At 57.6% G+C, this 26,918-nt stretch overlaps 3 protein-coding genes across 11 annotated transcripts in view; all 3 read left to right on the top strand.

Moving 5' to 3' along the window:
- HNRNPM (heterogeneous nuclear ribonucleoprotein M) overlaps positions 1 to 26,918 on the top strand; it is a 297,886-nt gene that overhangs the window by 208,279 nt on the left and 62,689 nt on the right. The window lies entirely within an intron of this gene.
- On the top strand, positions 2,100 to 8,421 carry ANGPTL4 (angiopoietin like 4). Its single transcript, XM_019427943.2, has 7 exons — positions 2,100 to 2,611; positions 2,809 to 2,919; positions 3,078 to 3,195; positions 5,433 to 5,546; positions 5,915 to 6,010; positions 6,111 to 6,392; positions 7,759 to 8,421. Exons 1-7 carry the CDS (start codon positions 2,270 to 2,272, stop codon positions 7,938 to 7,940), a joined length of 1,245 nt encoding a protein of 414 aa, XP_019283488.2. The 5' UTR covers positions 2,100 to 2,269; the 3' UTR covers positions 7,941 to 8,421.
- RAB11B (RAB11B, member RAS oncogene family) lies at positions 15,120 to 25,867 on the top strand. The gene is made up of 5 exons (XM_053897392.1): positions 15,120 to 15,253; positions 22,511 to 22,706; positions 23,565 to 23,758; positions 24,086 to 24,166; positions 24,832 to 25,867. Exons 1-5 carry the CDS (start codon positions 15,214 to 15,216, stop codon positions 24,975 to 24,977), a joined length of 657 nt encoding a protein of 218 aa, XP_053753367.1. The 5' UTR covers positions 15,120 to 15,213; the 3' UTR covers positions 24,978 to 25,867.

Here is a 26,918-nt window from a genome sequence, read left to right as displayed (position 1 = left end):
TTTCTTTTGTTTCGTATGTCACCTTTCTAATGCTATTTGCTTTGACCAAAGTAGCCAACCTGCTGGATAGGACTGTCTTACTCACCATTATGGTCCCAGTACAGCAGCCGTCACAGTAGGTGCTCAAGAAACAATTGATCAGGGTGTCTGGGTGATCTCAGCTCAGGTCATGATCTCACGGTTTGTGGGATCGACCCTCATGTCAGGCTCTTTGCAGATACCTCAGAACCTGCTTAGAATGCTCTCTCTCAAATAAGTAAGCTTAAAAAAAGAAACAATTGATCAGAGCAACAGTGTCACTGCTGGGCCAGAGAGTATGTTCCACAGAACAGTTTTTATTTATTATTTAAAACAATTTTTAAATATATTTATTTATTTTTGAGAGACCGGGGGGGGGGGGGCGGAGAGGGGAAGAGAAAGACAGAGACACAGAATCCGAAGCAGGCTCCAGGCTCTGAGCTGTCAGCACAGAGTCCGACGCGGGGCTCGAACCCACAAATCGTGAGATCATGACCCGAGCAGAAGTTGGTCACTCAACCGACTGAGCCAGCCAGGCAGCCCAGAACAGTTTTTAGAATGCAATCCAGAGCCAGCTCCGGGTCCCTGGAAAATTTCTTCTGGGCCATGTTCACATCAGGTGCCTCTGAAAGCTTCTGGCGGGTTCTGTGCCCTGTGAAACATGGCACAAAGGAAGAAGCCCCTGAAAAGTGAGTGGAGAGAAAAGGCCGTCAGGTTGAGAAGGTAACTGATCATTTCTTTCAGGGCGAGAAGCCACGGAAGAAAAGAGCACACCCTGAGAGTTATGTCACCGCCTCAGAGAGAGGCCAGGATGTCGGGGGCGGACAGGCGGGCTGCCAGGGCAGATGGTGGCTGTCTGGACCTACTCCATGCAGAGGTTTTCCTTGCCGCCCTTCCCATCTGCCTGTCACTGCTGCCGGGATCAGCCGTCCTGGCATCCAGCCCGGCCAAGTGTATGAGTGGTGACCCGCACGTCAGCCCCGGGGCATGTAGTTTCAGATTCCAGAGACTGAGCTGGCTCTGAGCCCTGCTGAGTCAACTCTGTTCTTCTCGCCGCCCCGTGTGCCAAGCCATCCTGCCTGGGGGTTCTTCCTGGCAGGCAAGTTTTTCTTTGCCAGCCTCAATTTCCCAACAGAGTATAGTGGAGCAGGACGGGAGGGAGGGGAGGAATTTAGTCAACGTTTGTTAAGCGAATGCTTAGCCTTTTGGCATGAACATGGTCGGCCCCACAGCCTTAGTTCTTCCTTTGTTCCAAGTTTGCCCCTACCCCAGGCTCAGAGTGTTGGGCTCTCTCTTACAGAACAGAGGGACTGTTTGTTGAATGAGTGAATGAGTGAATGAGTGAATAAATGAATGAGGAGTTAGGAGCCCTTCTTCCCGTGTATCACCTCTTCCTGTTCTGAGGTTTCTGCTTTGATACAGGAAAAGGCTCACGACACTGCAGACCCTGGGTGGGGGTGGGGGGCAAGCGGGGGAGTGAGCCCTGAGCTGGAGTCTTAACAAGATAGACCGGGAGCCACCCCGAATGGGCACTCAGTTGTGGGAAGCGGGATGAGGGACGTCAGGGGATCCGACAAACACATCTGCAGTGACGAATCCTTGAGCGGGAAGGAGCGTGGGAGTCCAGAGTCGTCTCCCTGGTCGTCCAGCCTGGTCGCGAGCTGCTCTCCGAGAAGTCTCCGGGGGCGGGGATGTTTCAGGTGTCCCGGGCCTGCCCGGCCTGGCTGGACTCAGCGCACCGGGGCCCTTTCTTATTCGTCTCTCTCTCCAGCTTTTGACTTGGGGAGGGGGGTGGGGGGTCACGGGTACCGCTGAGCGCGGCGGGTGCAGCGTGGAGGGTTTGGGATTCCGGTGTTTGGAAGGGGGCCCCCGTGAGGGTCACGTCTTCCACGGTCCGCAGAGGAGACGCTCCAGGGCCTGCTGGAGGAGCCAGAGTTTTGCACCCCGAGGGCGCCCCCCACCCCCAACTCCCCGGCCGCTGGCTCCCAGAACCCTACCCCCGGCCGCACGCCCCGCCCCCGGCACTCCCTGCGCCCCGCCTCCGAGGCTCCCCTTTCCCTCTCTCCGCGGGCTTATAAAAAGGGGGCGTCGCGGGGACTAGCCAAGCCCCAAAGGCTGGCGGCTGTGATCGGAGCCTTCCTTGCGGCTTCTGAACGCCAGTGAGTCTCCGCCAGGACGCCCGCGTCGCCAGCCCTCGACTCTCCGGCCCGCGCCTCCGCCTTGCGCTCCCGCGTCCGGGCCACCCGGAAGGATGCGCCGTGCGCCGACGGCCTCGGCAGCCTTGGTGCTGTGCGCCGCCACCGCCGGGCTGCTGAGCGCGCAGGGCCGCGCGGCGCCCGCCGAGCCTCCCGAGCCGCCGCGCTTCGCGTCCTGGGACGAGGTGAACGTGCTGGCGCACGGGCTCCTGCAGCTGGGCCACGGGCTGCGCGAGCACGTGGAGCGCACCCAGGGGCGGCTGGGCGCGCTGGAGCGGCGTCTGGGCGCGTGCGGGGCGGCCTGCAAGGAGTCCGGGGGGTCCGCCGCGCCCCCGCGCGCGCCCGAGGGTCTGGGCCCCAGTGGCGAGGCTGCCCGCGAGACCCTCGGCAGCCTGCAGGTACGTGGGCTCCCGCTGCCCTCCTGCGGGTCTCGGAGAGTGTGGGCGGGAGGGGGGACGCATCCGGGACTCCCTGGGCTCCCCTGCCCGGGTCTCTCGGGAGGGAGAGCTGGAAGGCCAGACGAGTGACGATGAATGGAGAGGCTGGCCGCAGAAGGCCGGGGCCTCACCGCGGTGCTGTGCGCACGCTCTCCCAGACTCAGCTCAAGACCCAGAACGGCAGGATTGAGCAACTCTTCCACAAGGTGGCCCAGCAGCAGCGGCACCTGGAGAAGCAGCACCTGAAAATCCAGAATCTGCAGAGCCAGGTGCCTGATGCTTGCCCCGGGGTTGGGAGGGAGGCCGAAGCTCGTCCTTGGGGGGGGGGGGGGGGGGGAGGGGGGGGGGGAGGGGGGGGGACCTAGAGCCAGGCAAGTTGAGGGGCCGGAGCCAGCCAGACCTGACATCCTCCTCCTGTCCTGTCCAGGTGAGCCTCCTGGCCCCCATGCACCTGGGCCACAGGATGGCCAAGCCTGGCAGGAAGAAGAGGCTACCCAAAATGGCACAGCTCGCTGGCCCTGCTCACAATATCAGCCGCCTGCACAGTGAGTGTCCAGCCCTCTGCTGTCCTCTGGCAGTTCCTTCCCCCCAACCACCACCACCACCACACACACACACACACCACTCCTGTCCCCCTCCTTGTCCTGTCCACCTGGCCCTGGGTTCCTGTGGGCTCACTAGTCTCTGGTAAAGGGCTGATGAGGGCACATCCCACCTCATCATCCCTGACCCTGACCAGGTCGGCCACCCCACCCTTCTTCCTGGCAAGCCAGTGGCTTTCCCCGGAGCCCTGCTGGCCACTAACTGGAGCAGGGCTTGGGGTCTTTAAGAGGGTCCAGGAGGGACTTGAGCTGCAGGGGTGTGGGGAAGGGGGTGGTGCAGCTCAGAGACGCCTTCCTGAAGGTTGGAACCTTCTCTGAGGGCACACTGGTGGACAGGAGGGTGACAGCTATGGAGCCTGGAGTTCTGACGGTGAAGAGCGATGGCTTCCTGGGAGGGGGATTCTGAGCTGGGGCTCCCCCCCCAATGGTATCTTGGAGTGTAACTCTAGGAGGCAGGTAACCCCCATCTCCCTGGCCAGACACACCACTCGCTTTTGCATCTCTAACAAATCCAGGGCTCCTGCCCCCCACACCTGGTGCCTTACTCCCCTCTTGGTCCCCGAAGTCCCTGATCACCCCGATTCCTGCAGAGAATGAGCCTTTGCCATCAGCACAAGCTCTGGGTCTTTCATTGTGCATCCCAGATCGCCCCAGACCTCCTGCCTGTCCCCCCCTCCCCCCCCCCCCCCAGCATGTCTCCGTGTGTCTGACACAGGCTCCCAGCTCCTGGTGTCTCTGTCCCCACCCTTAGTTCGGGGCTCCAGACCCGGCTGGCTTCCCTGTAGTCCTCCTACCCCATCACCCCGCCTGGCATCCGGGGCTGTGTGCAGCCAACTGGGTAAAAGTTTGGATTCCCCCTTCACACCCTGGGTCTGGCTGCTGGCTGCCCGCTGCCGGCTCCCTAGTCTTGAGGGCTGCCCCTCCCCCACTCTTCCTCCTCCCCGCCCCCCCCACCCCGCCCTACCCCACTCTTCCTCCTTCCCTCACCGGGCCTGTAAGGGTCCATACACCGTCCCAACCCCCTCCCTGCCCCTGTGCCTTGAGGGGCTTTGGAGCAGGCCAGCAGGCGCGGGTCTGGGCTGGGGGATGTGACGGTGGGGGATGCGTGGGTTTGGGGACTCCCAGACCTGGGGCTCAGCCCTGCCAAGTAGGGGAAGGTTCAGAGCTGGAGAGACAAACAGCTCCTTCTAATGGAAGCCACATTGGTGGTTTTGGCCGGGTGCCGTCCCCCGATTGGAAGGGAGGAAAGTAGGGGAAAGGGGAGCTGCTCCAGGGGCCGGAAAATGTCTCCAGTCACTCTGGGCCCGCCCCCATCCCCCTTACCCCCACCCTTCAGCACGGACTTCCCCTCCCCCGGGCGACCTTTTCCCTACTTTCCAGGCTCGACTGGGGGCGGGGACTTCACAGCCTTTGGGCACAGCCCAGCCATCCCTCCCTCCTCTTTCCCTCCCTTGTCTTCCTCCTAGGTTCCTTAGTCCTGCCTTCCCCTTTACCTGGGATCCCAGGTGGGGCCCCTGGCCTTGCAAGCCTCATGCAGAGCGCGCCCCCCCCCCCCCCCCCCCCAACAGAGCTCTTCTGCTCAGCCCCACTCCTATTTTCTCCACCCTGGCCCGGCTTCCCAATCACTCATGCCTCCAGTCTTTATTAAACACCTACTGTGGGCCAGGATTAACCTGGGCACTGGTGCCAGACTGTGGGCAAAGAGCCACTCTGTCCCTGGCCCCATGGAATCCTCATTCAGTGGCGGGGAGACCACTGGATGACTCCAGTGTTGTGGGCAGGAAGTCCCCGATGCTTCTTTTGGGAGCCTGGCCTGGTCTGGGGGTCAGGGAAGGCATCCCTTTTAGAAGTTGGGATCTTTAGAATGAGGCAAGAAAGTCCTGAGGGAAGATCTCTCTGGCATGTGACTGGCATGTGCAGGCATAGAGACGGGCATGTGCAAAGTCCCTGTGGCAGGAGGGTGTGTGATACAAGGCTGGCTGTGTGGCCTGAGGTGAGAATGCAGTGTGGGAGGAGGAAGGATGGTGGGTGGCTCAGGGGCCATCCAGGACAGGGGATGCTGTGAACCCAGGATTACCCCCTCATGTGCCCTGTCACCCACTGCCCAGCCCCTAACATGCCTGTTTCCTGAGGCCCCTCCTGCTTCAGTCTCCCCGCCCCTCTCTTTGCCTGCCCTTCAGGACTGCCCAGGGACTGCCAAGAGCTGTTTGAAGAGGGAGAGCGACAAAGTGGACTGTTCCAGATCCAGCCTCAGGGGTCCCCACCCTTCCTGGTTAACTGCAAGATGACCTCAGGTAGGATGTGCTGGCCCGCCGGGGTGCCCTGCATCCTGTCACGGGCCCTATTGCCATTCCAATCAAATGCAGCTCCCCGCCACCACCCAGGCTTGAGCCAGGTTCAGTGGACCTAGAGAAACTTCCTAGATTTCTAACGCTCCCTCCCTCCTCTCCTCCCTCCTGGGGCCTTGGGACAATGTCTAGGCTGAGCCCCTTGCACATTGGCCAGCCCACCTTTAACCACCTTCCTCTAGTCCTGCTGGGGTGAATGAGAAGACCTTGGCCCTCGCTGGGTTTGGAGGCAGTTTAGGGTTTGAGAGCCAGATGGGAAGGCGGGGTCCCCTGCAAAAAGCGGCCTCCTGATGTCGTTGCGCCTCTCTGGGCAGATGGAGGCTGGACTGTAATTCAGAGGCGCCAGGATGGCTCCGTGGACTTTAACCAGCCCTGGGAAGCTTACAAGGCTGGCTTCGGAGACCCCCAAGGTGGGTGTTTCCAGCCGGGGGCGGGGGGCGGAGGCAGAGAGGGGAGGAGGGGGCGAGGAGGTGGGTCTGACTCACCGATGGGCCTCTCTCTCCCCTGTAGGTGAGTTCTGGCTGGGCCTGGAGAAGGTTCACCGCATCACGGGGGACCGCGGCAGCCGCCTGGCTGTGCAGTTGCAGGACTGGGAGGGCAATGCGGAGTCTCTGCAGTTCCCCGTCTATCTGGGTGGTGAGGACACAGCCTACAGCCTGCAGCTCACAGCTCCCGTGGCCAGTGAACTGGGTGCTACCACTGTGGCACCCGATGGCCTCTCCCTGCCCTTCTCCACTTGGGATCAAGACCACGACCTCCGTGGGGACAAGAACTGTGCCAAGAGCCTCTCCGGTGAGCAAGCTCTGTGCCTCCCTGTCCTGCCTTGCACCACGAGGTCGAGACCTCCTCTCTCTGCCTCTGTGTTTCCCTGTCCTGCCTTCAGTGCCAAATGCCGTCCGTTCTCTGCCCCCCTTTCTCCTAACTTCCTGTGTGTCTTTGGGCAACTGACTTATTACCCTGTCTCACCTTCAGTTTCCCCGTCTTTAAACTGGGTATGACCACAATGCCCACTCCATAGGATTACCTTGAGATGACATTTGTGGGATAGTGGCCGGCATGTGGCCCAGCCACCAAGATAAACCCTGTGTTGGCTTTTGTTTTTGTTTTTTAGTTTATTTATTTTGAGAGCGAGAGAGAGAGCAAGTGGGGGAGGGGCAGAGAGAGAGGGAGAGAGAATACCAAGCAGGCTCCTTGCTGTCAGCTCAGAGCCTGACCCAGGGCCCGAACTCATGAACCATGAGATCACGACCTGAGCTGAAGTCAAGAGTCAGGTGCTTAACTGATTGACCACCCAGGCCCCCCGACCCTGTTGTAATGAAATTGGAGGCAGAACCCAGGCTCTGTAAAGTGAAATCTATGACATTGCTTTTTTGGTGGGTCAAAAAATGATGGAATACTAGTCATTTTATATGGTTTGATCAAATATAAGTTGAAGAAATGGACGATGATCATAGAAAGTCTTTTTTTTAAATATTTGTTTAATTTTGAGAGAGAGAGAGAGAGAGAATGTGCAGGGGAGGGGCAGAGAGAGAAAGGGAGACTGAGAATCCCAAGCAGTCTCCACACTGTCAGTGTAGATGTGGGGCCCAAACTCACGAACCCTGAGATCATGACCTGAGCTGAAATCAAGAGTCAGACACTAACCGACTGAGCCACCCAGGCACCCCAGAAAGTCTTTAATAAACGTTTCCCACGTGTCAGGTACAGAACAGTAACTCGTCACAGTCACAGACACAAAAGACACAGGTCCAGAGCCCCTGAAACTCCTTTGTCACAACCTGGGGTCCCTCAGGACGTCGTGTGACCATCGCTAGAAAAGTCTTCCCCTCTGAAGTTGATAAAGTCCGGGGCTCCTGGGTGGCTCAGTCGGTTAAGCGGCCGACTTCAGCTCAGGTCATGATCTCACGGTTTGTGGGTTCAAGCCCCACGTCGGGCTCTGTGCTGACAGCTCAGGGCCTGGAGCCTGCTTCGGATTCTTCTGTGTCTCCCTCTCTCTCTGCCCCTCCCCTGCTCACGCTCTGTCTCTCTCTCAAAAATACAGATTACAAAAAAAATAAAAAGTTTGTGCAGTCCAACACCCAGCCTCCTCTCGGTCCCAGCCTCCGTGGAGGCACAGGGACCCCAGCCTGACCAGTTCCTTTTCCTCTGACCCCGGCAGGTGGCTGGTGGTTTGGCAGCTGTGGCCATTCCAACCTTAATGGACAGTACTTCCGTTCCATCCCACACCAGCGGCAGCAGCGTAAGAAGGGCATCTTCTGGAAGACCTGGAGGGGCCGCTACTACCCGCTGCAGGCCACCACAATGCTGATCCAGCCGACAGCGGCTGAAGCAGCCTCCTAGCCTCCCCACTGGGGCCTGGCTCCCAGGCTCGTAGACAACAGTGACTTTGACTCTGGCCCAGCGTGTGGCCACTCCCCGCTCAGGCAGGGGCTCGAGACGGGGGCCATCTGGAGCCTCACGGACAGAGAAGGTGCTCACGAAGGGAGATGCCCCTTTCTGAGTGGCGGGGTGCAAGTGATACCCTCTGAGGGCAGAGCTACAGGGTTGCAGGGCACAGAGCCAGGAAGCGTGAGACGGAGGGGCATTGAGGCCCGCTCCTTGCCCGCCTAAGGAGTCGAGGACACAGAGGGACCACTCGGGGGCAGCCAAGCCAGCCCTCGACGGCGGATTCAGTCACATTGACTGGCTGGGGGACCAGGGCTCCCGTGGGCCCCCAGTGCCCTCACGGTGCTCTCGTGTGTGGGTGCTGTGGGATGAGCCGGTGCCAATGACATCCGGGTGGAGCTCACCCAATTCTTGCAATAAAAGCAACCTCAGCACATTTCGTTCTCCTGTGTCCTCCGGTTTGTTTTAAAAGTGGGCAGTTTCAAAGTCCACATAAATACGTTCCCAGGGTAGAGGGGGAACACTCCCAGGTCCTTTGAGGACAATGCCGATTGGTCCTACAACTGATTTCAATTTCCTCCATTTATTATTTCACGATGTGGATCTCAATTTTTGTTTTTCAAAAACCCTCATTCAGTCCTTCTAGAAGCAGGTAATAGAGAAAATGAGAACCCCGCCCCCCCTTTTTTTAAGTTTATCTATTTATTTATTTATTTATTTTGAGAGAGCTAGAGCATGAGCAGCGGGGGGAGGCAGAGAGAGAGGGAGAGAGGGAAATCCCAAGCAGGCTGCATTCCCGTCAGTGCACAGAGTCTGACGCAGGGCACCAACCCACGAAACCCTGAGACCGTGACCGGAGCCAAAATCAACAGCTGGATGTTTAACTGACTGAGCCATGCGGGCGCCCTGAGAACGCCTTCATCATACTAACACATGTGAATCACAACGAACTGTTTAGCACCCAGCCATCTAGATAGAAATATAATGTGAGTCATGCATTTTAATTTTTTTCTAATAGTCACATTTAAAAAAAGGGAGAAAAAAAACAAAGAAAAAAAAGGAAACATGAAATTAATTTTAGAAATGTATTTTTATCAAGCCCAATGTAACCAAAATATTATCATTTCAACATGTGAGTGATATACAAGTCATTAATGAGATATTTGACACTGCTTGTTTTTTGTACTAAGGCTTTGGAATCCAACATTTATTTTATGCTTATGACACATCTTAATTTGGACTGGCCGTATTGCAAGGGCTCAGTAGCCAAGAGGCTAATGACCACCATATTGGCCAGTATAGTTCTAGTGTTTACATGAAAGCAGTGCTTTGGGTAGATTCTTTACATTTTTTGCCACATCAGCCAAAGTTTTCCTTTAAGTTGGCTCTTTTATTTATTTTTTATTTTTCAAAAATGTTCATTTAGGGGCGCCTGGGTGGCTCAGTCGGTTAAGTGGCCGACTTCGGCTCAGGTCATGATCTCTCGGTCCGTGAGTTCGAGCCCCACGTCGGGCTCTGTGCTGACAGCTCAGAGCCTGGAGCCTGTTTCAGATTCTGTGTCTCTCTCTGTCTGACTCTCCCCTGTTCATGCTCTGTCTCTCCCTGTCTCAAAAATAAATAAAACGTTAAAAAAATTAAAAAAAAAAAATGTTCATTTATTTTGAGAGGGGAAGGGGCAGAGAGAGAGAGAGAATCCCAAGCAGGCTCTGCACAGCCCGCACAGAGGCCTGGTGGCTCAGTTGGTTAAGCATCCAACTCTTGTGGGGGCGCCTGGGTAGTTCCGTCAGTTAAGCGTCCGACTTCGGCTCAGGTCATGATCTCACGGTTTGTGAGTTCGAGCCCCACCTCAGGCTCTGTGCTGACAGCTCAGAGCCTGGAGCCTGCTTGGGATTCTGTGTCTCCCTCTCTCTCTCTGCCCCTCCCCCACTTGTGCTCTGTCTCTCTCTGTCTCTCAACAACAAATAAATAAATAAATGTACGTTAAAAAATTTAAAAAAGCATCCAACTCTTGGTTTTGACTCAGGTCACGGTCTCACAGTTCATGAGTTCGAGCCCCACATCGGGCTCTGTGCTGACGGTGTGGAGCCTGCTTGGAATTCTCTCGAATTCTCTCTCTCTGCCCCTCCCCTGCTCTCTCTCTCTCTCAAAGTAAACAAATAAGCTAAAAAAAAAAAAAAAAAAAAAAAGAGAGGCCTAACTGACTGAACCACCCAGGTGCCCCTAAGTTGGCTTTTTTTAAAAGTTGGCCTTACGTACATAAAAATATGTATAGAAATTCAACTCATATTTATAGAGTTCTTACTACATGCCAAACCCTTGTAGTAAGTGCTTGGAAACTAAATCCTAGTGAACAAAAAGATTCCTGCTCTCACCAAGCTTACCTTCAAAGCCCTTCCTATCACAGTTTGGCCTGTAATTGATGGTCCAAAGTGAGGCACTTTTGAGGGGGGGGGAAAAATACAAATAGTGGTTGACACTGGAAAAGTGGGTGGGATTTGACTGAGAAGTGAGCATGAGGCAGCCTTCTCCAGTGATGGTGACGTTCTGAGCCTTCCTAGAGATGGGTTACTCCGCCATATGCTTTTGTCTCTGTGAATGGACACTGAAGATCTATATTGCATTATATGTAATTTTCACCTTAGAAGAAGAAAACACAAAAAGAGCCATAAACAAATATTGAACTCGAGTTGATGACATGCATGCTGAAGTGTTTACAGGGGAGGTAGACTAATGTATTCAACTTTCTTTCATTTTTTTCCCCAGCTTTTTTAGATACAACTGACATATGATATTGTGTAAGTTTAAGGTGTACAATGTGTTGATTTCATACACCTATATATTGCGAAATGATTACCACCCTAGTGGTAGCTAACACTTCCATCACATCACATAGTTCTCTTTCTTTCTTTCTTTTTGTTGTTGTTGTGGGGGGGGGGCGGGGGAGAGAATCGCAAGAAGGCTCCATACTGCCAGCACGGGGCCGGATGTGGGGCTCAAACTCACAGAAGCATGAAATCATGACCTGAGCCAAAATCAAGAGTTGCATGCTCCACTGACTGAGCCCCCCAGGCACCCCTGTGGTGAGAACATTTAATGTCTCCTCTCTTAGCAACTTTCAAGTACTAACTAAAATCACCGTGCTATACATGAGTCCTCCAAATTTTCAACTTTCTTTGAAATGCATCAAAAAATAAGATGATGGCTGGTTGGATAGAGAGATGGATGTATAATAAAGCAAAATGTTAATAGTGGAATCTGGGTATTCTCTGTACAGTTCTTCCCATTTTTCTACGCATTTTTAAAACTTCACAGTAAAATGTGGGCAAGAAAATTCTAGCCAGATCCTGTTGCCTTCTGAAGGCTCTCAGCCTGCCTCGGGGCTCTGTATAAAAAGGCCGGATGGGGCTAGAAAACTGTTCAAGATGGATGGATGAGCAAGAAAGAAGCCTTTCTCCTTGATAGATGATAAAATACTTCAAAACTGGGAAAAAGTTAAGACTTTCTCAGCATGTGGGTCAATGCTGTTTAATGTACTGCCTACAATTGTCACTCATATCTTATGGCTTGGAATATGTGATGCCTTATCTCCAGGACACATGTTAGGGAAAGACAACATCTGTCTGTGTCCTGAGGGCCCAGCTGCTGTGTGTGTGTGTGTGTGTGTGTGTGTGTGTGTGTGTGTTTTGTTCGTTTGTTGTTTTTGTTTTTGTTTTTAAGTAGGCTTCACACCCAGCATGGGGCTTGAACTCACAATACTGAGATCAAGGGTCGGAAACTTCAGACACTTAATCCACTGAGCCACCCAGGTGTCCCTTAGCTGCTGTTTTAACAGGGGAATATATTTTTCTAATATGCCTCCTAAGTGCTCCTAAGGTAGTAGGGGGCCTCTTTTGGTAGAAGAAAAGTCTGTGACTTTCTTCTCCTGTGACTCTTCCTGGATGATGCTGGGACACAGTAACTTCCCTGGGGGCCTGGCTGAGGATGGGTGATGAACTCCTCAGCTGGAGGCCAGACTCCCTCCAGGCTCCTTGTCTGGGGGTGTCCTATACCAGGCGGGCTTGCATAGTCTCCCTTGAGCCCCTTGTGGTTGGAACTGGTGGGAAGTCCCATCTGTGGAGGTTGGCAGGGAGGGGGTTCCCCCACCTATGCCATTTTAATTCTCAAGCTCTGCCAAGAAAGCTCATCCCGCCCAAACTGTCCCTTCTCCTCCTCTCTTCCGTCTCCAGGAACAACACAAAGAACAACCACCATGACTGGGAACCAAACAAGAGCCAGGATGTGAATCCAGACCCATTCAGCTCTTCAGTGACGTCATTCTCCTGGTTGACTAGAGACTGTGTACTAAAGCTTGGTGTCCTCAGCTCCTGCATCTGGAAAATGGGGGGGGGGGGGGGGCACTGGTACCCCCCCCCCCCCATTCCCACCCCTTTCTGTTCTCCTGGTGCTGTGAGGATTTCATGCAGCAGTAAATGAAAAGCAGTCCAGACAGCGTCTGGCTAGTAGTGAGCACACAATATAAACATCAGTCGTCATTACAAATACTATTATTACTCTGAGCTATGCTGGCGGCAGGAGAAGGGACCCTGACTCAGACCGGAGAAAAACCTTCAGGGTGAAGATGACTTCTCAGGCAATTTTCAAAGAAGGATGAAAATTCCACCAAGAAGGTGGGGGAGGGAGAGGACATTCCAGGAAGAGGACACAGTGACATCAAAAGCCTAGTGACGTCATCAGAAAGTGAAGCTCGCTGGGGGAATCAGCGCATAGCGCCCCCTGTCTGCAGCATTTGGACAGGAAGTGGGGATGGTGAACTGGGGGCGGGGAGGGGATTTGAGCAGGAATGTGCTCTTCAAGCCAGCCACCCAGGAGTGTGCCGACAAAGCCTGGGAGGGGCCACTCTGGTCTGGCTTCCGGTCTCGGCTTTTTCACCTCTTCTGAGCTCTTGGTCCCTGGATCCAACTCTCTAGCCACCACGGCCATCTGGCTGTTCGGATCCATCAGAGTCTCTCACTTGCTGTTGTGTCCGCCCTGAAACGCTGTTCCCACCATTTCCTCCCCTTTCCCCAAACTTAGGGCAAACGCCATCTGCTCCAGGATGCCTTCCCTGGGTCCCCAGCTAAGGAACGCCACGATCACATAATGTGAGTCATTCCCCTCACTGCACGCCTCCCATTCTGAAACTACCTTGTGCGTGTCGTTTACTGGTTTTTCATCTGCCTGACCCCATCAGACTGTCAGCTCTGTGAGGGCTGGGACTTTGTCTCATTCGATACTGCATCCTTAGCACCTAGAGTCCTACCTGGCACTTAGCATGTGCTTAGTAAATGTTTACTAAAGGAAGAACCGAAAGGTTTTTAAACAGCAGAGTGAGACGATCTGACTTATGTTTTTAAAAACGGCCCTAGGGGCTCCTGGGTGGCTCAGACCGTTAAGCATCTGACTCTTGATTTGGGCTCAGGTCATGATCTCATGGGTTCCTGAGTCTGAGCCTCCTGTAGAGCCTGCTTGGGATTCCTTCTCTCCCTCTCTCTCTCTCCCTCTCCTGATTGCGCATGCACTCTCTCTCTTTCAAATAAATAAACTTTAAAAGATAAGATAAAATAAAAGACTGCTCTGACTGGGGCGCCTGGCTGACTCAGTCGGTAGAATGTATGACTCTTGATCTTGGGGGTGGCAAGTTTGAGTACAGGAAAAAGATTCTGTACTGGACAACTGTACTGGTCCAGGGAGTAACGACAGGTCTAGGATTGAGGGGGTGAGAAGTGGTCAGAAATTTAGGAGGGAAGAGGAACAGAATAACGCAACTGAGGGAAAAGAGGGGAGGAAGAAGCAGGGGACTAAGAGAGGAGGAGAGAGAGGAGTCCATGACCTTTGGCTGTGAGATGGGCATTGGAGCAGCACGAAGTAGGGGGTGGTGTGGGGAGAACACAGTCACAGGGGGAGGAGTAGACCTGGAAGAAGAGACCAAATTAGTGTCTGAGATGCCTGTTGGACAATCCAGGGATGAGGGCTAGGAGGCAATTGTAGTAATTACAATTATGGTCATAACAAAATAACTAGCACAGAGCTCTCTGGTTATATTATTCATCACTGATCAACTATACATTGAGCACTGGGGACACAACACCCACAGTGACAGAGAGTCCTTGCCTTCATGGGGCTGATGTTCTGCTGGCAGGGGACTAAAGAGATTATATAAATATATAAATATATATATATAAATATATATATATATTTATTTATTTATTATTTATTTTTTTAAAAATAAGCTCTACGCCCAACGTGGCGCCCAAACTCCCCACCCTGACTGAGATCAAGAGTCATAGGCTCCACCGACTGGGCCCGCCAGACACCCCCAGAAATACATAATCTAATGTCAGGTAGTGATAAACCCTCAGGGTGGGGAGGTGGGGATGCGAAATAAAACAAGGCGAGGATTTAGAGAAGGGGAGATCATGTTGGAGAGAGTCTGACGTCCAGGAAGGATTTCATAAATATTTGTTAAAGACTTAATGACAGAAAGTGGATGGTTGATTTACTGAGTGTTTAGGGAATTGATCTAGTTATCCTCAAAAGATTCCAGGAGGTGAGTTCCTTCCGTTATGTAGCGGAGAAAACTGAGGTAGAGGGGTATCTTAATGACTCAGAAACGTAGTGATGGAAACCCAACCAAGCGAGGACAGGGAAACACTAGGTGGAAATCCCCCCTCCCCCACCAGCTCAGAGGCCCCCGGAAACGGTCATTTGCCAGGGCGGAGGAGGCAGAGCAGAGCGTATTGACCTATGACGTCATCGGGACGTTAAATAGCGTAACATCACCTGGACGTAGACCCATTTCCCTTCCCGGACAGGTCCTCTGGTACTCCGGAATCTCCTGAATCAGGCCTCTCATTGGTTACTCGCTCCATCAATCTGTTTCATTCTTACAGTCTTCCGCCCCGCCTTCCAGAGCCCACCTCTGATAGGCTGACGCGGCCGTCACTTCAAAAAGGTCCGCATTCCTTCCGCCTTTCTCCAGGAGACCGAGGGCGAGAGGGGTGGATCCCAGGCAGCGCCCACCCCTGAGGCTCTGCTTCCGCCTGTAATTGGTTGCCCTGGGTGCCGGTCGCTACGCCACCCGCCTCTTATTGGTCATCCATCCGCCGCTCTGCGCGGCGCCGGCTCCGCCCCCGTCGGGTGTTTGTGGTGGGGCTGCGGAGTCGCCGATCCCGCCGGAAGCGCCAGGACAATGGGGACCCGGGACGACGAGTACGACTACCTATTCAAAGGTGCGGTCGGTGGGACACAGACGGGCGAGGGGACGACGGGGAGGTGGCGGACCGAGGCTGCGCTCCAGACCGCTGGGCCCAGGCCGGAGCCCGGGACTTGGGGCCCGGCGGGTCAGGCAGCCGGGAAGGCCAGGGAAGTCTGGGCTCAGTCAGCTTTGCGGACCGGACCGGCGGCCCAGAGAGGCCTGGGGGCCTTGGATGCGCCGAGGCGGGGCTGGGGCCGAGAGGGGGTGGGGCCCGAAGCGGTGGGAGAGGCCGTTAGGGGCGGGGCCTCCGGGAGCGGGGCCTCCCCAGCGTTTGGCGGGCCGGGCTGGATGGAAAGCTCCATTCGAGACGGGGGCGGGGCCGCCAGAGGCGGGGCTAGAGCGTGGTGGGCGTGCCCAAGAAGTGGGCTGGGACGGGGCAGGTGGGGGCGGTGCTCTCGCGGAGTGGGAGGAGCCAGCCCTGATTGGTAGCAGCATGTCTGGGGGCGGGAAGAGACGGCATGGTAGGGGTTGAGGTGTGTGGTAGGGGACCCTGGAGTGGGGTGCTGACCCAGAATTGCTTGGAGGGGCGCCTCGCGGGGGGATTGTGTGTGCCAGGCTCGGTGGTTAACCGCAACAGTTATCTTTGAACTCTCAGAACTCTTAATAGAATTATCGAAGTACCCGCCCTTTCCCAAGCATTCCCGCTCATGAATTCGTTACATGAATTCACCCCAGCCCTGTGAAGTCGTCGATATTCTCCAGCCTCTCTCTATGGACTTGGAAACTGAGACCCAGAGAGAGAGGGCACGTGTTGGAGCAGGATTTGAATCCAGGTCAGCTGTGGGCTTTACCACCTGAGTATATATGGGACTAATAAGCCTATCAGACCACCTCTCCCCACACATGCGCACTGGTAGGCCTGCTTTCCGCCAACCTGCTGGAGGATCGTCCCTGCCCAAGGGACAGAGGGCTCTAGAGCCTCGAGTGAGGCCTCGGCAGGTCAGGCAGCCATTGCTGGCCTAGCTCCCTCAGCCTGCAGCCCCAGCTGGGAAGACTCCCGCCATCCACATCGCTGGCGTTGTGCACTGATTTCAGAGTCACTGGCTTCACGGTGCCAACCCGGGCTTTGGCCAGGTCCTGTGCTGTCCGTCCTGGGCTCCCTGGACGACAGTGGTTGCCCTTGATAGCTACCCTGGGGCCCCGTGAGACACCATTGTCCTGCCGCCTGCCGCTTGAGGGTCTGCCTCCCACACCACCTGTTGGTATCTCCCCCTCGTTGGGCAAGCCTGGAGATCCCTGGGAGTGCAGTCTGTGTCCGTCGCTGACCATTGTGTCTGTGGTCTCCTCTAACACGTTGGGGCTGGGAGCCTGGGGATCTTGGGGCTGTGGAGAGCCAGGTGGAGCACTCCCTACCTGAGATATCCATGTGGTGAGAGGCTTCTGGGCTGGGGGAGGGCCCATGCAAAGGCCCAGAGTTGGCACACAGCACCGTGGGCCCAAGGAGCTGTGTGCAGGCTGATACGTCACTGGCAGGTGAAGCTGTGTGGTCAGCAAGCATCAGTCCAAGGCCTGACTGAGCCTTGGGGGTCTCACGTTAGGGGCCGGGGAAGCTCAATCAGGGCTTTGGGGACTGGCGACAGGTGGATCGGACTCCATCCTGCTGCAGCTGGTGCCCGGAGGCCACTGCTCCCCAGGTCCTGGCTGGTCACCCACCTGGATGGGGACCCCCAGGGCAGGGGGCGTTTCCCCAGGAGTCACCGCCAGGTTTTGATGGTCCTTTCCCACTTGTTATTTTCAAGCACTTGCTGTTATAAATAACTCAGCTCAGTGTTTTTCCCAGTCATCTTTTGCCCTTTGGGTTATTTCTTTGAAGTACGTTCCCAGAAGCACCGTTACTGGGTCAGGGGCAGTGGGGCGGCTGCGCGCTTCCCGGGACTCAATCTCCAGAGTCTGCTTCCTGGAAACACAGATCTGGCTTCTGCGGCAATTGGCAGGGGTGGGGGTGGGGAGGTTGCCTGTCCTGCTTTCCTCTCCCACTAGCCTCGTTTCCTGAGTTGGCAGGTGCCCTGCTGACCTTTCCAAGCAGAGTTAGGAGTGAAAGTCTAACCCACAAGGTCAGTACTTCCCAGACTGCGGTCATCTGAGACCACCTATCCACACGGATGCCTTATTGGAGGTCTCCTCATTGTCTTTTCATGTATCTCTTTAAATCCACTCAGTTTTTCACTCACTTAAACGGGAAAAGGAAACTGGGTGGGTCTGGCACATACAGAAGAAAGGAAAAGAAGCCAGCAGGTAGGCAAGCCACCACTGTCCCCTCACTTGCCAGTGACAAGACAGCTGAGACAGAAACATGAATATACTGTCTCCCCGGACCCTCCTAAGACCCCTGTGGCCTGCAGAGGGGCAGGTCTGGGCATTAGACAAGTGCACAAGGTAAGAGTGTACCAGAAAGGGTGACAGGGGCCAACTTTCTTTTTTGTTTGTTTGTTTTTTATCAAATGTTTTGTTTCTTTTTGAGAGAGAGAGAGAGAGAGAGAGAGCATGAGCAAAGGAGGGGCAGAGAGAGAATCCCAAGTGGGCTCCATGCCATCTGCACAGAGCCCAACGAGGGGCTTGAACTCACGAACCGTGAGATCATGACCTGAATCAAAACCAAGAGTCAGATGCTTAACCAACTGAGCCACCAGGCACCCCACAGGGGCCAACTTTCTGACCTCGAGGCTTGCCAGCCCTGCTTCCTGGTCGGAGGGGGCCGTTCAGGAGCGGGGGGGCCAATGATCCTCCTGCCCCCAACCCTGTGCTCAGCCTCCCCCAGGCTTTAGTCACCTTCTGGCCCTTCCCTTGGCACGGAGAGGCCACACTTTTCACCCGGGACACAGCCTGCCCCTTGTTTAGCCCTCCTGCCACCGCCTTGGTTATGTTGGCAGCCACATCACACGTTAGCTCCCTTGACCTCCAAGACCAAGGCCAATAGAATCCCCCTGGGTGTTTTCCTCACTGCACATTCCCCTCCTCCCGCAGGAGTAAGGTTGTTTATTTGTACCTAATTATAGATCTGCACGTTTATCCTGCTAACATTTTATCCTGTCAGCCATGGGGCTATTTTCCCAGCCTGCAGATCAATCCCTGGGGGCCACCTCTGACCTCTCTTCTGGTAGGCCAGGCTGCAGGATCCACAGTGGGAGCAGCTATGTCCCCAAGGGCCGCCGAGGACTTCCTAGAGCCCCTGGCCACTCACCTAGCCTGTGAGGATGTGGGTTGAAGTGGGACGCTGCTGAGGTAGCCCAGGACCTTGTCCTCCAGGCTTTGTCTACCCCTGGACCATCTTCAAGTCCTTTTGGGAAAGGGGTCGAGCAGAGAGCTGCAGCCGGCACCCAGGGAACAGGCCAGGCCCCAGTGCTCACCCGCCTCTGCTGAGTGCTTCCGAGGCAGCCTCCTGGCTCTCCAGCCCAGGCAGGCCCCCCACCAGACCCGCCGGGAAGGACCCAAGCGCACCATCTTCCTCCAGTGAGCAGCCTTCCCTGTGTCCTGGCTTTGGGCACCTGTCTGTCGTCTACTCTGATGCCCCAGGACATGGCTGTGGCAAGATTGCCCCCAAGCGCCAGTCCCTGGGGCCTGGGATGGTCAGGGCTGGCTTCCTGCAGGAGAGGCAGGGTCCTGTTCTTGCTGGAGTAGGGGAGCCAGCTCCCCTATCCCTGCAAATGGCCACTCAGTCCATGAATGTCCTGAGTGCGGGTTCCAGGGGTGCCGTGCTATCATGGGGCAGGTCAGAGGACCCTGGGCTTTAAGAGGTGCCAACTCTTTGTTTTTGCCAACTGGGCTTGCCTGCTCTGCCAGCCAAATGGCATGTCCAGGGAGGCAGTTTCCCTGGCCATTGGTGCCACCAACTTCTGTGGAAATTCTACGGGCTGTGTCCTCAAGGGCCCTTTATTTCCCCCAAGACAGTAGATCACTTGTGCCTTGGACAATGCCGTTCTCATTCCCAGCCTGCACAAGGGGCCAGCCTGGCCACTGCCCCACCGGCCACCTCTCTGCATTGGGCACCGTGTGCCAGGGACTGTCCAAGCAGCCTGGCCTTCCCGTCGTTCATCTGGGCCGTGGCTGGTGGCTCTCATCCTGCTCTGGCCTCCACTTTCTCACTGGGGGACCCTGGACCAGGAACTTTGTCACTCTGGGTTGAGTGTCCCCAACTGTAGAAGGGGAATGATAGTATGAACATTTGTCCCAGGGGTGGCCCTGAGAACACAGTCACAAAGCCTTTAGGGCTGAGCCTGGCCTGAGGTGCTAAGGGGCTTGTTGGCTAGGCCACAGCAGAGTGGGTGGGGCCAAGGGGACTCTGAAGTTGTATAGTTGTGCCAAGGCTGGGAAGGGAGGGAGCAGGTAGGGGTGGGGATACAGGGCAGGGCCCAAAAGGCACCCTCTTGGTCATTTCCTGTTCTCTTCCTAAGGGTATAAAAATTGTGAGCACACCCCTCCAGCCTTGCCCAGGTCCCCCTGGCCGCGAGGGAAGGAGGAGAGGGCTTGGGCGTGTAGGTGGTGGGCCCCACAGCATGGCTGAGAGCCACGGGCCCATGTCCGTCCCCACTCTTTCCACCTTTCTCTGATGTCAGCTCGCCATCTTCTGTTGGGCACCCCCAGTGTCACAAGAGAACACTGGCCCTGTTATCACAGGTGTCGTGGGCCAGGCCACATGGTGGTTTGAGGGGAGAGGAGAGGCCTGACTTGAGGGGTTTTGAAGGATGAGCAGGAGTTTGCCATGTATTCCAAGGGTCAGGAAGCCTCCCCCCCCCCCCCCCCCCCCCCCGCCCTTGAGCTCAGCCCTGGATGCAGAAGACGGGTTCAAATCCTGATGGACACCTTTCCAGCCAGGAGGACCTGGGCAAATCACTGTCTGGTGAGCATGGTTGGGAGGTAGGAGCGAGCCCGCGTTAGGCTTGGCATTCTCCCGCTTCCTAACCCGTAAAGGTTACATGAGACGTGTGTGTGAGGGGGGTCCACCAAGGGCTTTCTTAGTACAGACTCATTAAAAACATAATCTTTTTTAACATTTATTCATTTTTGAGAGTGAAAGAGACAGAGCATGAACAGGGGAGGGGCAGAGAGAGAGAGGGAGACACAGGATCTGAAGTAGGCTCCAGGCTCTGAGCTGTCAACACAGAGCCCCATGCGGGGCTCGAACCCACGGACTGTGAGATCATGACCTGAGCTGAAGTCGGACGCTTAACCGACCGAGTCATCCCAGTACAGGCTCATTAAACATTCTTGCTCTTAGTGTTCTTGGCTGTAAAGTAGCCGGCCGAGAGAGGGTGCGGGGTCCTGGGTGCCTTGCCCGCCTCCTCACCTGCGGCCTGAGGATGGTAACCTGGGCATCTTCCAGGGGGCAGGGAGGCTGGGACGCTCCACCGGCCGCCTTGGCATTGGTTCATTGTGCAGGCGTGGATCAGGTGCCTCCTGCGTGCTGGGCGCTGCACCAGGCTGGGACCCAGCAGGGAAGGAGGCTGTCTGAGGTTCCTGCCCTTGTAGCCCAGTGGGAAAGACTAAATAATAAGTGAAGGCTGCAGTGTGACAGAGCGGGGAGAGCTGTGGAGGAAGTCAGGTGGGGCAGGGAGTGGGCTTTTAAGCGGATGGCAGCGAAGGCCTCTTTGGTCGAGTGCCATCAGAGGGACCACACCGAGGAGACGAGGGCAGACACCAGGCAGGTACCTGGGGAAGAATGGTCCAGGCGAAGTGCAACGTGCCCCTGTAGATCTCCTAGTCCTGGTGAGGAGGCCCGTGTGGCAGGAGCAGAGTGGGCGAGAGGGAGAGAGGGAGGAGGGGAGGGCAGGGAGGGCACGGGGCAGGTCATGCAAGGCTCTGTGGGTGGGCCTGGACTTGGACTTTTACCCCAGGGAGGTGGGCGCCCTGGAAGACTGTGGGCAGAGGAGGGCGGGGCCTGGCTTGGCAGCTCACAGGCGCCCTCTGGTGGCCTCCAGGAAAACAGCCTGTTGGTACGAGCGTGACCACCAGGGCTGCGGAGGGACGCGTGTGTTGCGGACCAGAGTGGGGGCAGTGACGCCGGTCAGAAGCCGTGGGAATTTGGGCATGCACATAGACAACTTTCCACCGAGGAAAAACTTTTAACTAGGGCTGTGGGTGACCAAGCCTACAGCCCCCGTGACTTTCCACTGGACAGACCCACCCTTGGGTGCCAGAGCCCAAGGCCCCCACGTGTGGTTTCCGCCTGGGGTCTCTGGCCAGACAGCCACGTACTGTTTCTTCTACGTTGTACGTATAGCCGCGCGTGCGTGTGCGGCACATACACTGTGCACACACAGACGTGAGACTACCTGGGTCTAAGGACAGCCTCTTGGGCTCAGACTCCTGGACCATGTCATGTGGCCCTATCACAGAGCCTGGGATGCCTTGGCCCCTAGAGGCAATGCTTCTATGGCTGGGGCAGGAAACTTGGGAAAGAGAGGGATAAAGGCAGAGACTGGAGGGGCCTGCTCTGCCCTCCTCAGGACGACTCTTGCTCTGGATGTCTGCAGAAAGGGCTGACTCTGGGGCTGTGGGGTGGCGGTCTCTGTCCCCTCCCAGTTGCATCCAGAGGGCACATTCCTGTTCCGCATGAACCAGCTGTGACTGTGCTGGGGCCCGAATGTGGATTGGCTCGCAGCAGCTCTCCAGAAGGAAGCAGAGGGTGGGCGCGGGGGGGGGGGGGGGGGGGGGGGGTGAGGCTTCCCATTTCCTGTTACTTACAGCTCCAGAGACAGACCCCTGCAGGTAAGAACCTAGGGGAACTGTAGTAATAACCGCTCCCCTGCCTGTCTTAGCACGCTAGATGCTAGCGGAGTTCTGATCCTGCCATTTCTCCTCGAGTCCCCCTCTTGCAGAAAAGGCAGCCCAGAGAGGTTAAGTGACTTGCCCAAGGTTGCCCAGCCCTGGAGCTTTCTTGGCCACCGGGCTGCCGTGGAGGTTCAGGGGTTCCGAGTGGGATCCCCACCCTGCCTGCCTGCCAGAATGTCTGGGTCCCTACACCGCAGCTGAGGCAGCTCTGCTCTGAAGAGACCAGAGACGGCAGGGGTGTCGTTCTGTCCGCAGTCGCTGTGCTTCTGGAGGCCCAGAGCCTCTGTTTGCTTCTGCCCCGGGAAACGCGGTGCCTCGGGCTCCGACCGCCCCGATGTCGGTTTCCAAGTTGGCTCCGCACCTGGGACGCCACCGTTCTATAGGTGGACGTGGGTGGTGTGTGGGCCTTGGCTCGGGGACGCCGGCCCGCAGAGTCTTACCCGTGTCCCTCCTGCCCCCAAAGTGGTGCTCATTGGGGACTCAGGCGTGGGGAAGAGCAACCTGCTATCACGCTTCACCCGCAACGAGTTCAACCTGGAGAGCAAGAGCACCATCGGCGTGGAGTTTGCCACCCGCAGCATCCAGGTGGACGGCAAGACCATCAAGGCGCAGATCTGGGACACCGCCGGCCAGGAGCGCTACCGTGCCATCACCTCTGCGTGAGCGACAGGGCCGGGGTGATGCAGGCAGCCGTGGGTGGGGGGGCCCCTGGGGAGAAGGATGGGTAGGACTCGCGTCGGAGGAGGAGAGAGCGGATCTCTGAGGGTGGGGGGCCCGCGGTGGAGGGACAAGACCCCCAGGAGCTAGGGGATCCTCGGGAAGACCCGTGTGCCCAGTCTCGGCCACTCTGTGACCCCGGGGCAGGCATGTCCTGCAGTGTCTCTGGCCCCCGGAGTCCCGAGAAGCCCTGCGATTTTGCTGGGAGCTGGCTGCACGATGAGAGTTGTTACCCCGGACCGGCTTGGGCCCCTGTGGCCGCTCGCCAGCCCTGCCTGCCTTCCCTCAGCTTCCCTCTGCGCTTCAGCTCCCACCTGGTCCCACACCTGTCCTGTCCTCCCACGCGGCTCCCGGTGCTCCCCGGCCACCAGTACCCACTGGGGCTGCCTCTTCCCAGACCTTCCCTGTCCGTCGGCTGCGTCCTCCGGACTACCCCCGCTGGTCACCTTCTCATGTCCTTAATCCCTCGGGATGGGTGTGTGTCTGTCAGCCTCCTTGGTGGTCAGGCTGGCCGAGCCTTTGGTGGGCGCTGGAGCTTTTGCCCAGCAGTGGCCCTTTCCTTCTCCCCTTTTGTGGCTGACCCCAAGGGTGTCTTCTGACTTTGGGTCCCAGACTACTTCCTCTGGTCCCGTATTCCCGAGCTGAACCTGGGGAGCAGAGCCTGAACCTCGGCCACGGCTGCCCCTCGGGCGGGCCCTGTGCCTCCTGCCCTGTGTGTGGGCTGAGGAATGCCGCCCCCGGAGCCTGGTGCAGGGAACTGGCGGCCGGCTCAGGCTTGGGCCCCGCGTCCTGCCCCACAGCTACTACCGCGGCGCGGTGGGTGCCCTGCTGGTGTATGACATCGCCAAGCACCTGACCTACGAGAACGTGGAGCGCTGGCTGAAGGAGCTGCGGGACCACGCCGACAGCAACATCGTCATCATGCTGGTGGGCAACAAGAGTGACCTGCGCCACCTGCGGGCCGTGCCCACTGACGAGGCTCGTGCCTTTGCAGGTGGGTCACGCTGGGCCGGAGCGGGTGAGGCTGGGGGCTGCCGGGGCTTCCCCCACGGGCCACATTCCCGAAAGGCATGTGACTGAGGCATCGGAGAAGCATCTGGAAGTCAGGCAGCACCCCCACCCCGGCCCCTGCCATCTTCCCTGTCTGCGCCCACGGCCTCAGTGCCAGCTTCCCCTTCCTGATGCGTGGGCATCTCAGTCCTCTCTCTTTGACCCCGACCCTTCTTTTTCCTGGGCCAGGCAAGCAGGGTCCCCGAGAGGGTGCAGGACAGCACCTTCCACCACCTCCCCGCTCACCTGGGCATTATTCTTTTTGTTCCAGAAAAGAACAACTTGTCCTTCATTGAGACCTCAGCCTTGGATTCCACCAACGTAGAGGAAGCTTTCAAGAACATCCTCACAGGTGGTCACAGGGCCTGGCTGAAGCCACAGTGGCCCCCCGTGTGCCTGGGGAGGGTGGGCGTGACGGGAGCACCGGCCACTCGGGTTGCAGGCTCCGGAACATAACCTCTGGAGCTTTATTCTTTAAACCTGTGAGTGGGTCTGGACTGAGAACAGACTTGGCGTGCTCCATGGGCTCAGGCCAGATCGCGGCCCTGCTGGCACTCAGGACATAGAGACCCTCCCTCCACCCAGCTTCTCCAGGGGGGCCCTCCCTGGCTTCACCAGAGAACAGCCAGCTTGGGCAGCTGCGGAGCAGGCGGCATCAGGGGCGCAGGGCCCTCGGGCTTCTGAGACTTTATTCTGGGGGGGGTGGGGGGGGAGGGGAGCTCTGATCTTACAGGATCAGAGGCCGGGCAGGGGGGGGTGGGGGTGGGGGGAAGGACTATATGTGACCCGATACGGTCTTGCCTTGCTGAGCACACAGCCAGCACTGGGTGAGGGTGGAAACCTCCAGGAGCCCACCCCCCTGCCACGGTTCCCCTTGACCTGATCGGGGGCACAGTGGGGGCTGTGGGCTCAGCCTAGGGGGGCGGGGGCAAGGCGCGAGGTCTAGATGAGCCCTGCAGGGGGGCGGGGCGCGCAGCGCGCTCACCCCCTGCTCCCCCCACTCCCCCCCCACCGCAGAGATCTACCGCATCGTGTCGCAGAAGCAGATTGCAGACCGCGCTGCCCACGACGAGTCCCCCGGCAACAACGTGGTGGACATCAGCGTGCCGCCCACCACCGACGGACAGAAACCCACCAAGCTGCAGTGCTGCCAGAACCTGTGACCGCCCCGCGCCGCCCCGCGCGTGCGTGCACGTCCTCGTCCTCCGCCCGCCCCTCCCCCCGCCGTCCTCCCTGCCCTCCCCTCTCCGCCCCCTCCGTGACTGGCTCCTGCCCTCCCATCGAGCTCCGCATGGCTGGCCGGCCGTGGCCCCGGAAGAACAGGAGTGGGCGGCACCTGCCGGCCCGCTCGCTCGAGGAAAGCCGGAAGCCCCGGTTTCTTCTGGGGCCTCGGTGTGCATCTCGGCGGGGCGGGGCGCATGGGCCAGGAGGATGGGCGCACCGAGCGGGCTTCTCCGGTTTTCCACGGCAGACTCCAGGGAGCGATTGCCTCCCACCCTCTGTGGCCAGTTGGCCCAGCTGGTCCGCGGTCCCCATCCGGAACCCCCTTCCGGGCTGATGCTCGAAGAGCAAGGCGCCAGGGGGCCGGGGCAGGCGGACACTCTCGGCTCTCGGCACCCCTGTCCCCCCACGCACAGCCAGCACCGGCACACGCACCGGCACACGCCTTCGACCTCTCCCGTGCGTGCGCGACTCCAGCTCCCGCCTGTAGATTTATGCTGGGAGAAGACCCCCCTCTCCCCCTCCCCCTCCTTTTGCACGCGGCGCGCTCTCCGGCCCTTCCCTGTGCCCCCCTCTGTCTTGTCTCCCGTCTGGTCCGGAACCTGTTTGCAAGTGAAGCAATATCTCCGTGTTTTGTATATACAACCGCTCTTGTAGCCTTTGGTTTTTTGTTATTGTAGAGAAACACAGATTCTTTATACACTTTGTAAGATTTACGCCAAACCCCAGCTCTCGATCTCTTATTCTCCCTGTGGCCCCTGCACTGTTGCCCCGGATGCCTCATTTCTTCAGCCCGTTACTAAAATGTATACTCCGACTTCCTGTACAGAAACCTGCCGCTGCGCCTTTGTCTTCTTTCTCTCCGCCAGGCGGCCACACCTGGGTCCTCCTCGCTGCCCACGCCCTGCTGCGGGCTGCCTCACCCTGGCCCGGCCCCACAGGGAGCTAGAAGACCAGGTTGAGGCCCCGCTCGGGACAATGCGGAGGCCCACGAGCTGACCCCAGGGGCCTTGGTCTGGGGGGGGGGGGGGGGCGGGGGGGGGGGAGAGGATCGGATCCTCTCTAAGCTGCCCCTGTGGCTGGGGGGGGGGGGGGTATTAAATTTCCTGGCCTAGGATCCCAGGGTGCCTCCTGGCGGGGGAGGAGGGGGGCGTGAGCCGTGTCCACTGCCCTCCATTCGCAGCCTTGGGGTTGTTCATCCCTGCTGTCCACGGCTGCCTCATCACCTGGGGTCCCCGCACGGACAGGCGAGAGGGGCTGCTCTGGGGAACGTTGGTGGTACCAGAGCCACCCCGGCTCTCCCCATCCCAGACTGACCTTTAAGGAGGGCCCAGTGGGAGGGAGGCAGGTAGCCCGGAGTTCTCTGCCTCTCCCCAGGATCCAGCTTCTCCCCTGGTCCCTGTGGGCAGAGCTGGCCTGAGGACCGTTTCCCACTATATAGGAAGTGTGGCTATCCCCCTCCCCCCCCAGCCCAGGCCTGTGTGGACCCCCCAGCCCATCCGTGCACTAGCCACGGGACTCATTGTGGTCCCTCAGGTGAGGGCAGGGGGCTGTTACAGAAGTTCCACCCTCTGGCATGAGGCCCCTTATACCCTTGACCCCTAGAAGAGCCACCAGAGAAGGGGGTCTAGTCTCTCCCAATTTCAGGCTTTGGCCACCTTGCCTGGAGGGCTGAGCAAACCCAGAGAGGCCTTCCAGAAGAGCCCTGAGCCACAGGGAGCCGTTCCTATAGAGTTGGAGTGAGCCAGGGAGCAGCGTGGGCCAAGGCCACCAGTGGGACAGTGGGGGGGATCTGGTGGGGCCACACACTCCAGGGGCCATTCACACAGACCTCGGGGGTGCTGAATCCATTTGGGCAGTGTGGGCATGGGGGAGGGGGGGCA

The sequence above is a fragment of the Panthera pardus genome, unplaced genomic scaffold (genome assembly GCF_024362965.1).
Source record: "Panthera pardus isolate Hobbes unplaced genomic scaffold, ASM2436296v1 HiC_scaffold_8, whole genome shotgun sequence".
Lineage (NCBI taxonomy): Eukaryota > Metazoa > Chordata > Mammalia > Carnivora > Felidae > Panthera > Panthera pardus.
Note: the sequence above shows the minus strand (reverse complement) of the source record. Positions and strands in the feature narration are given on the sequence as shown.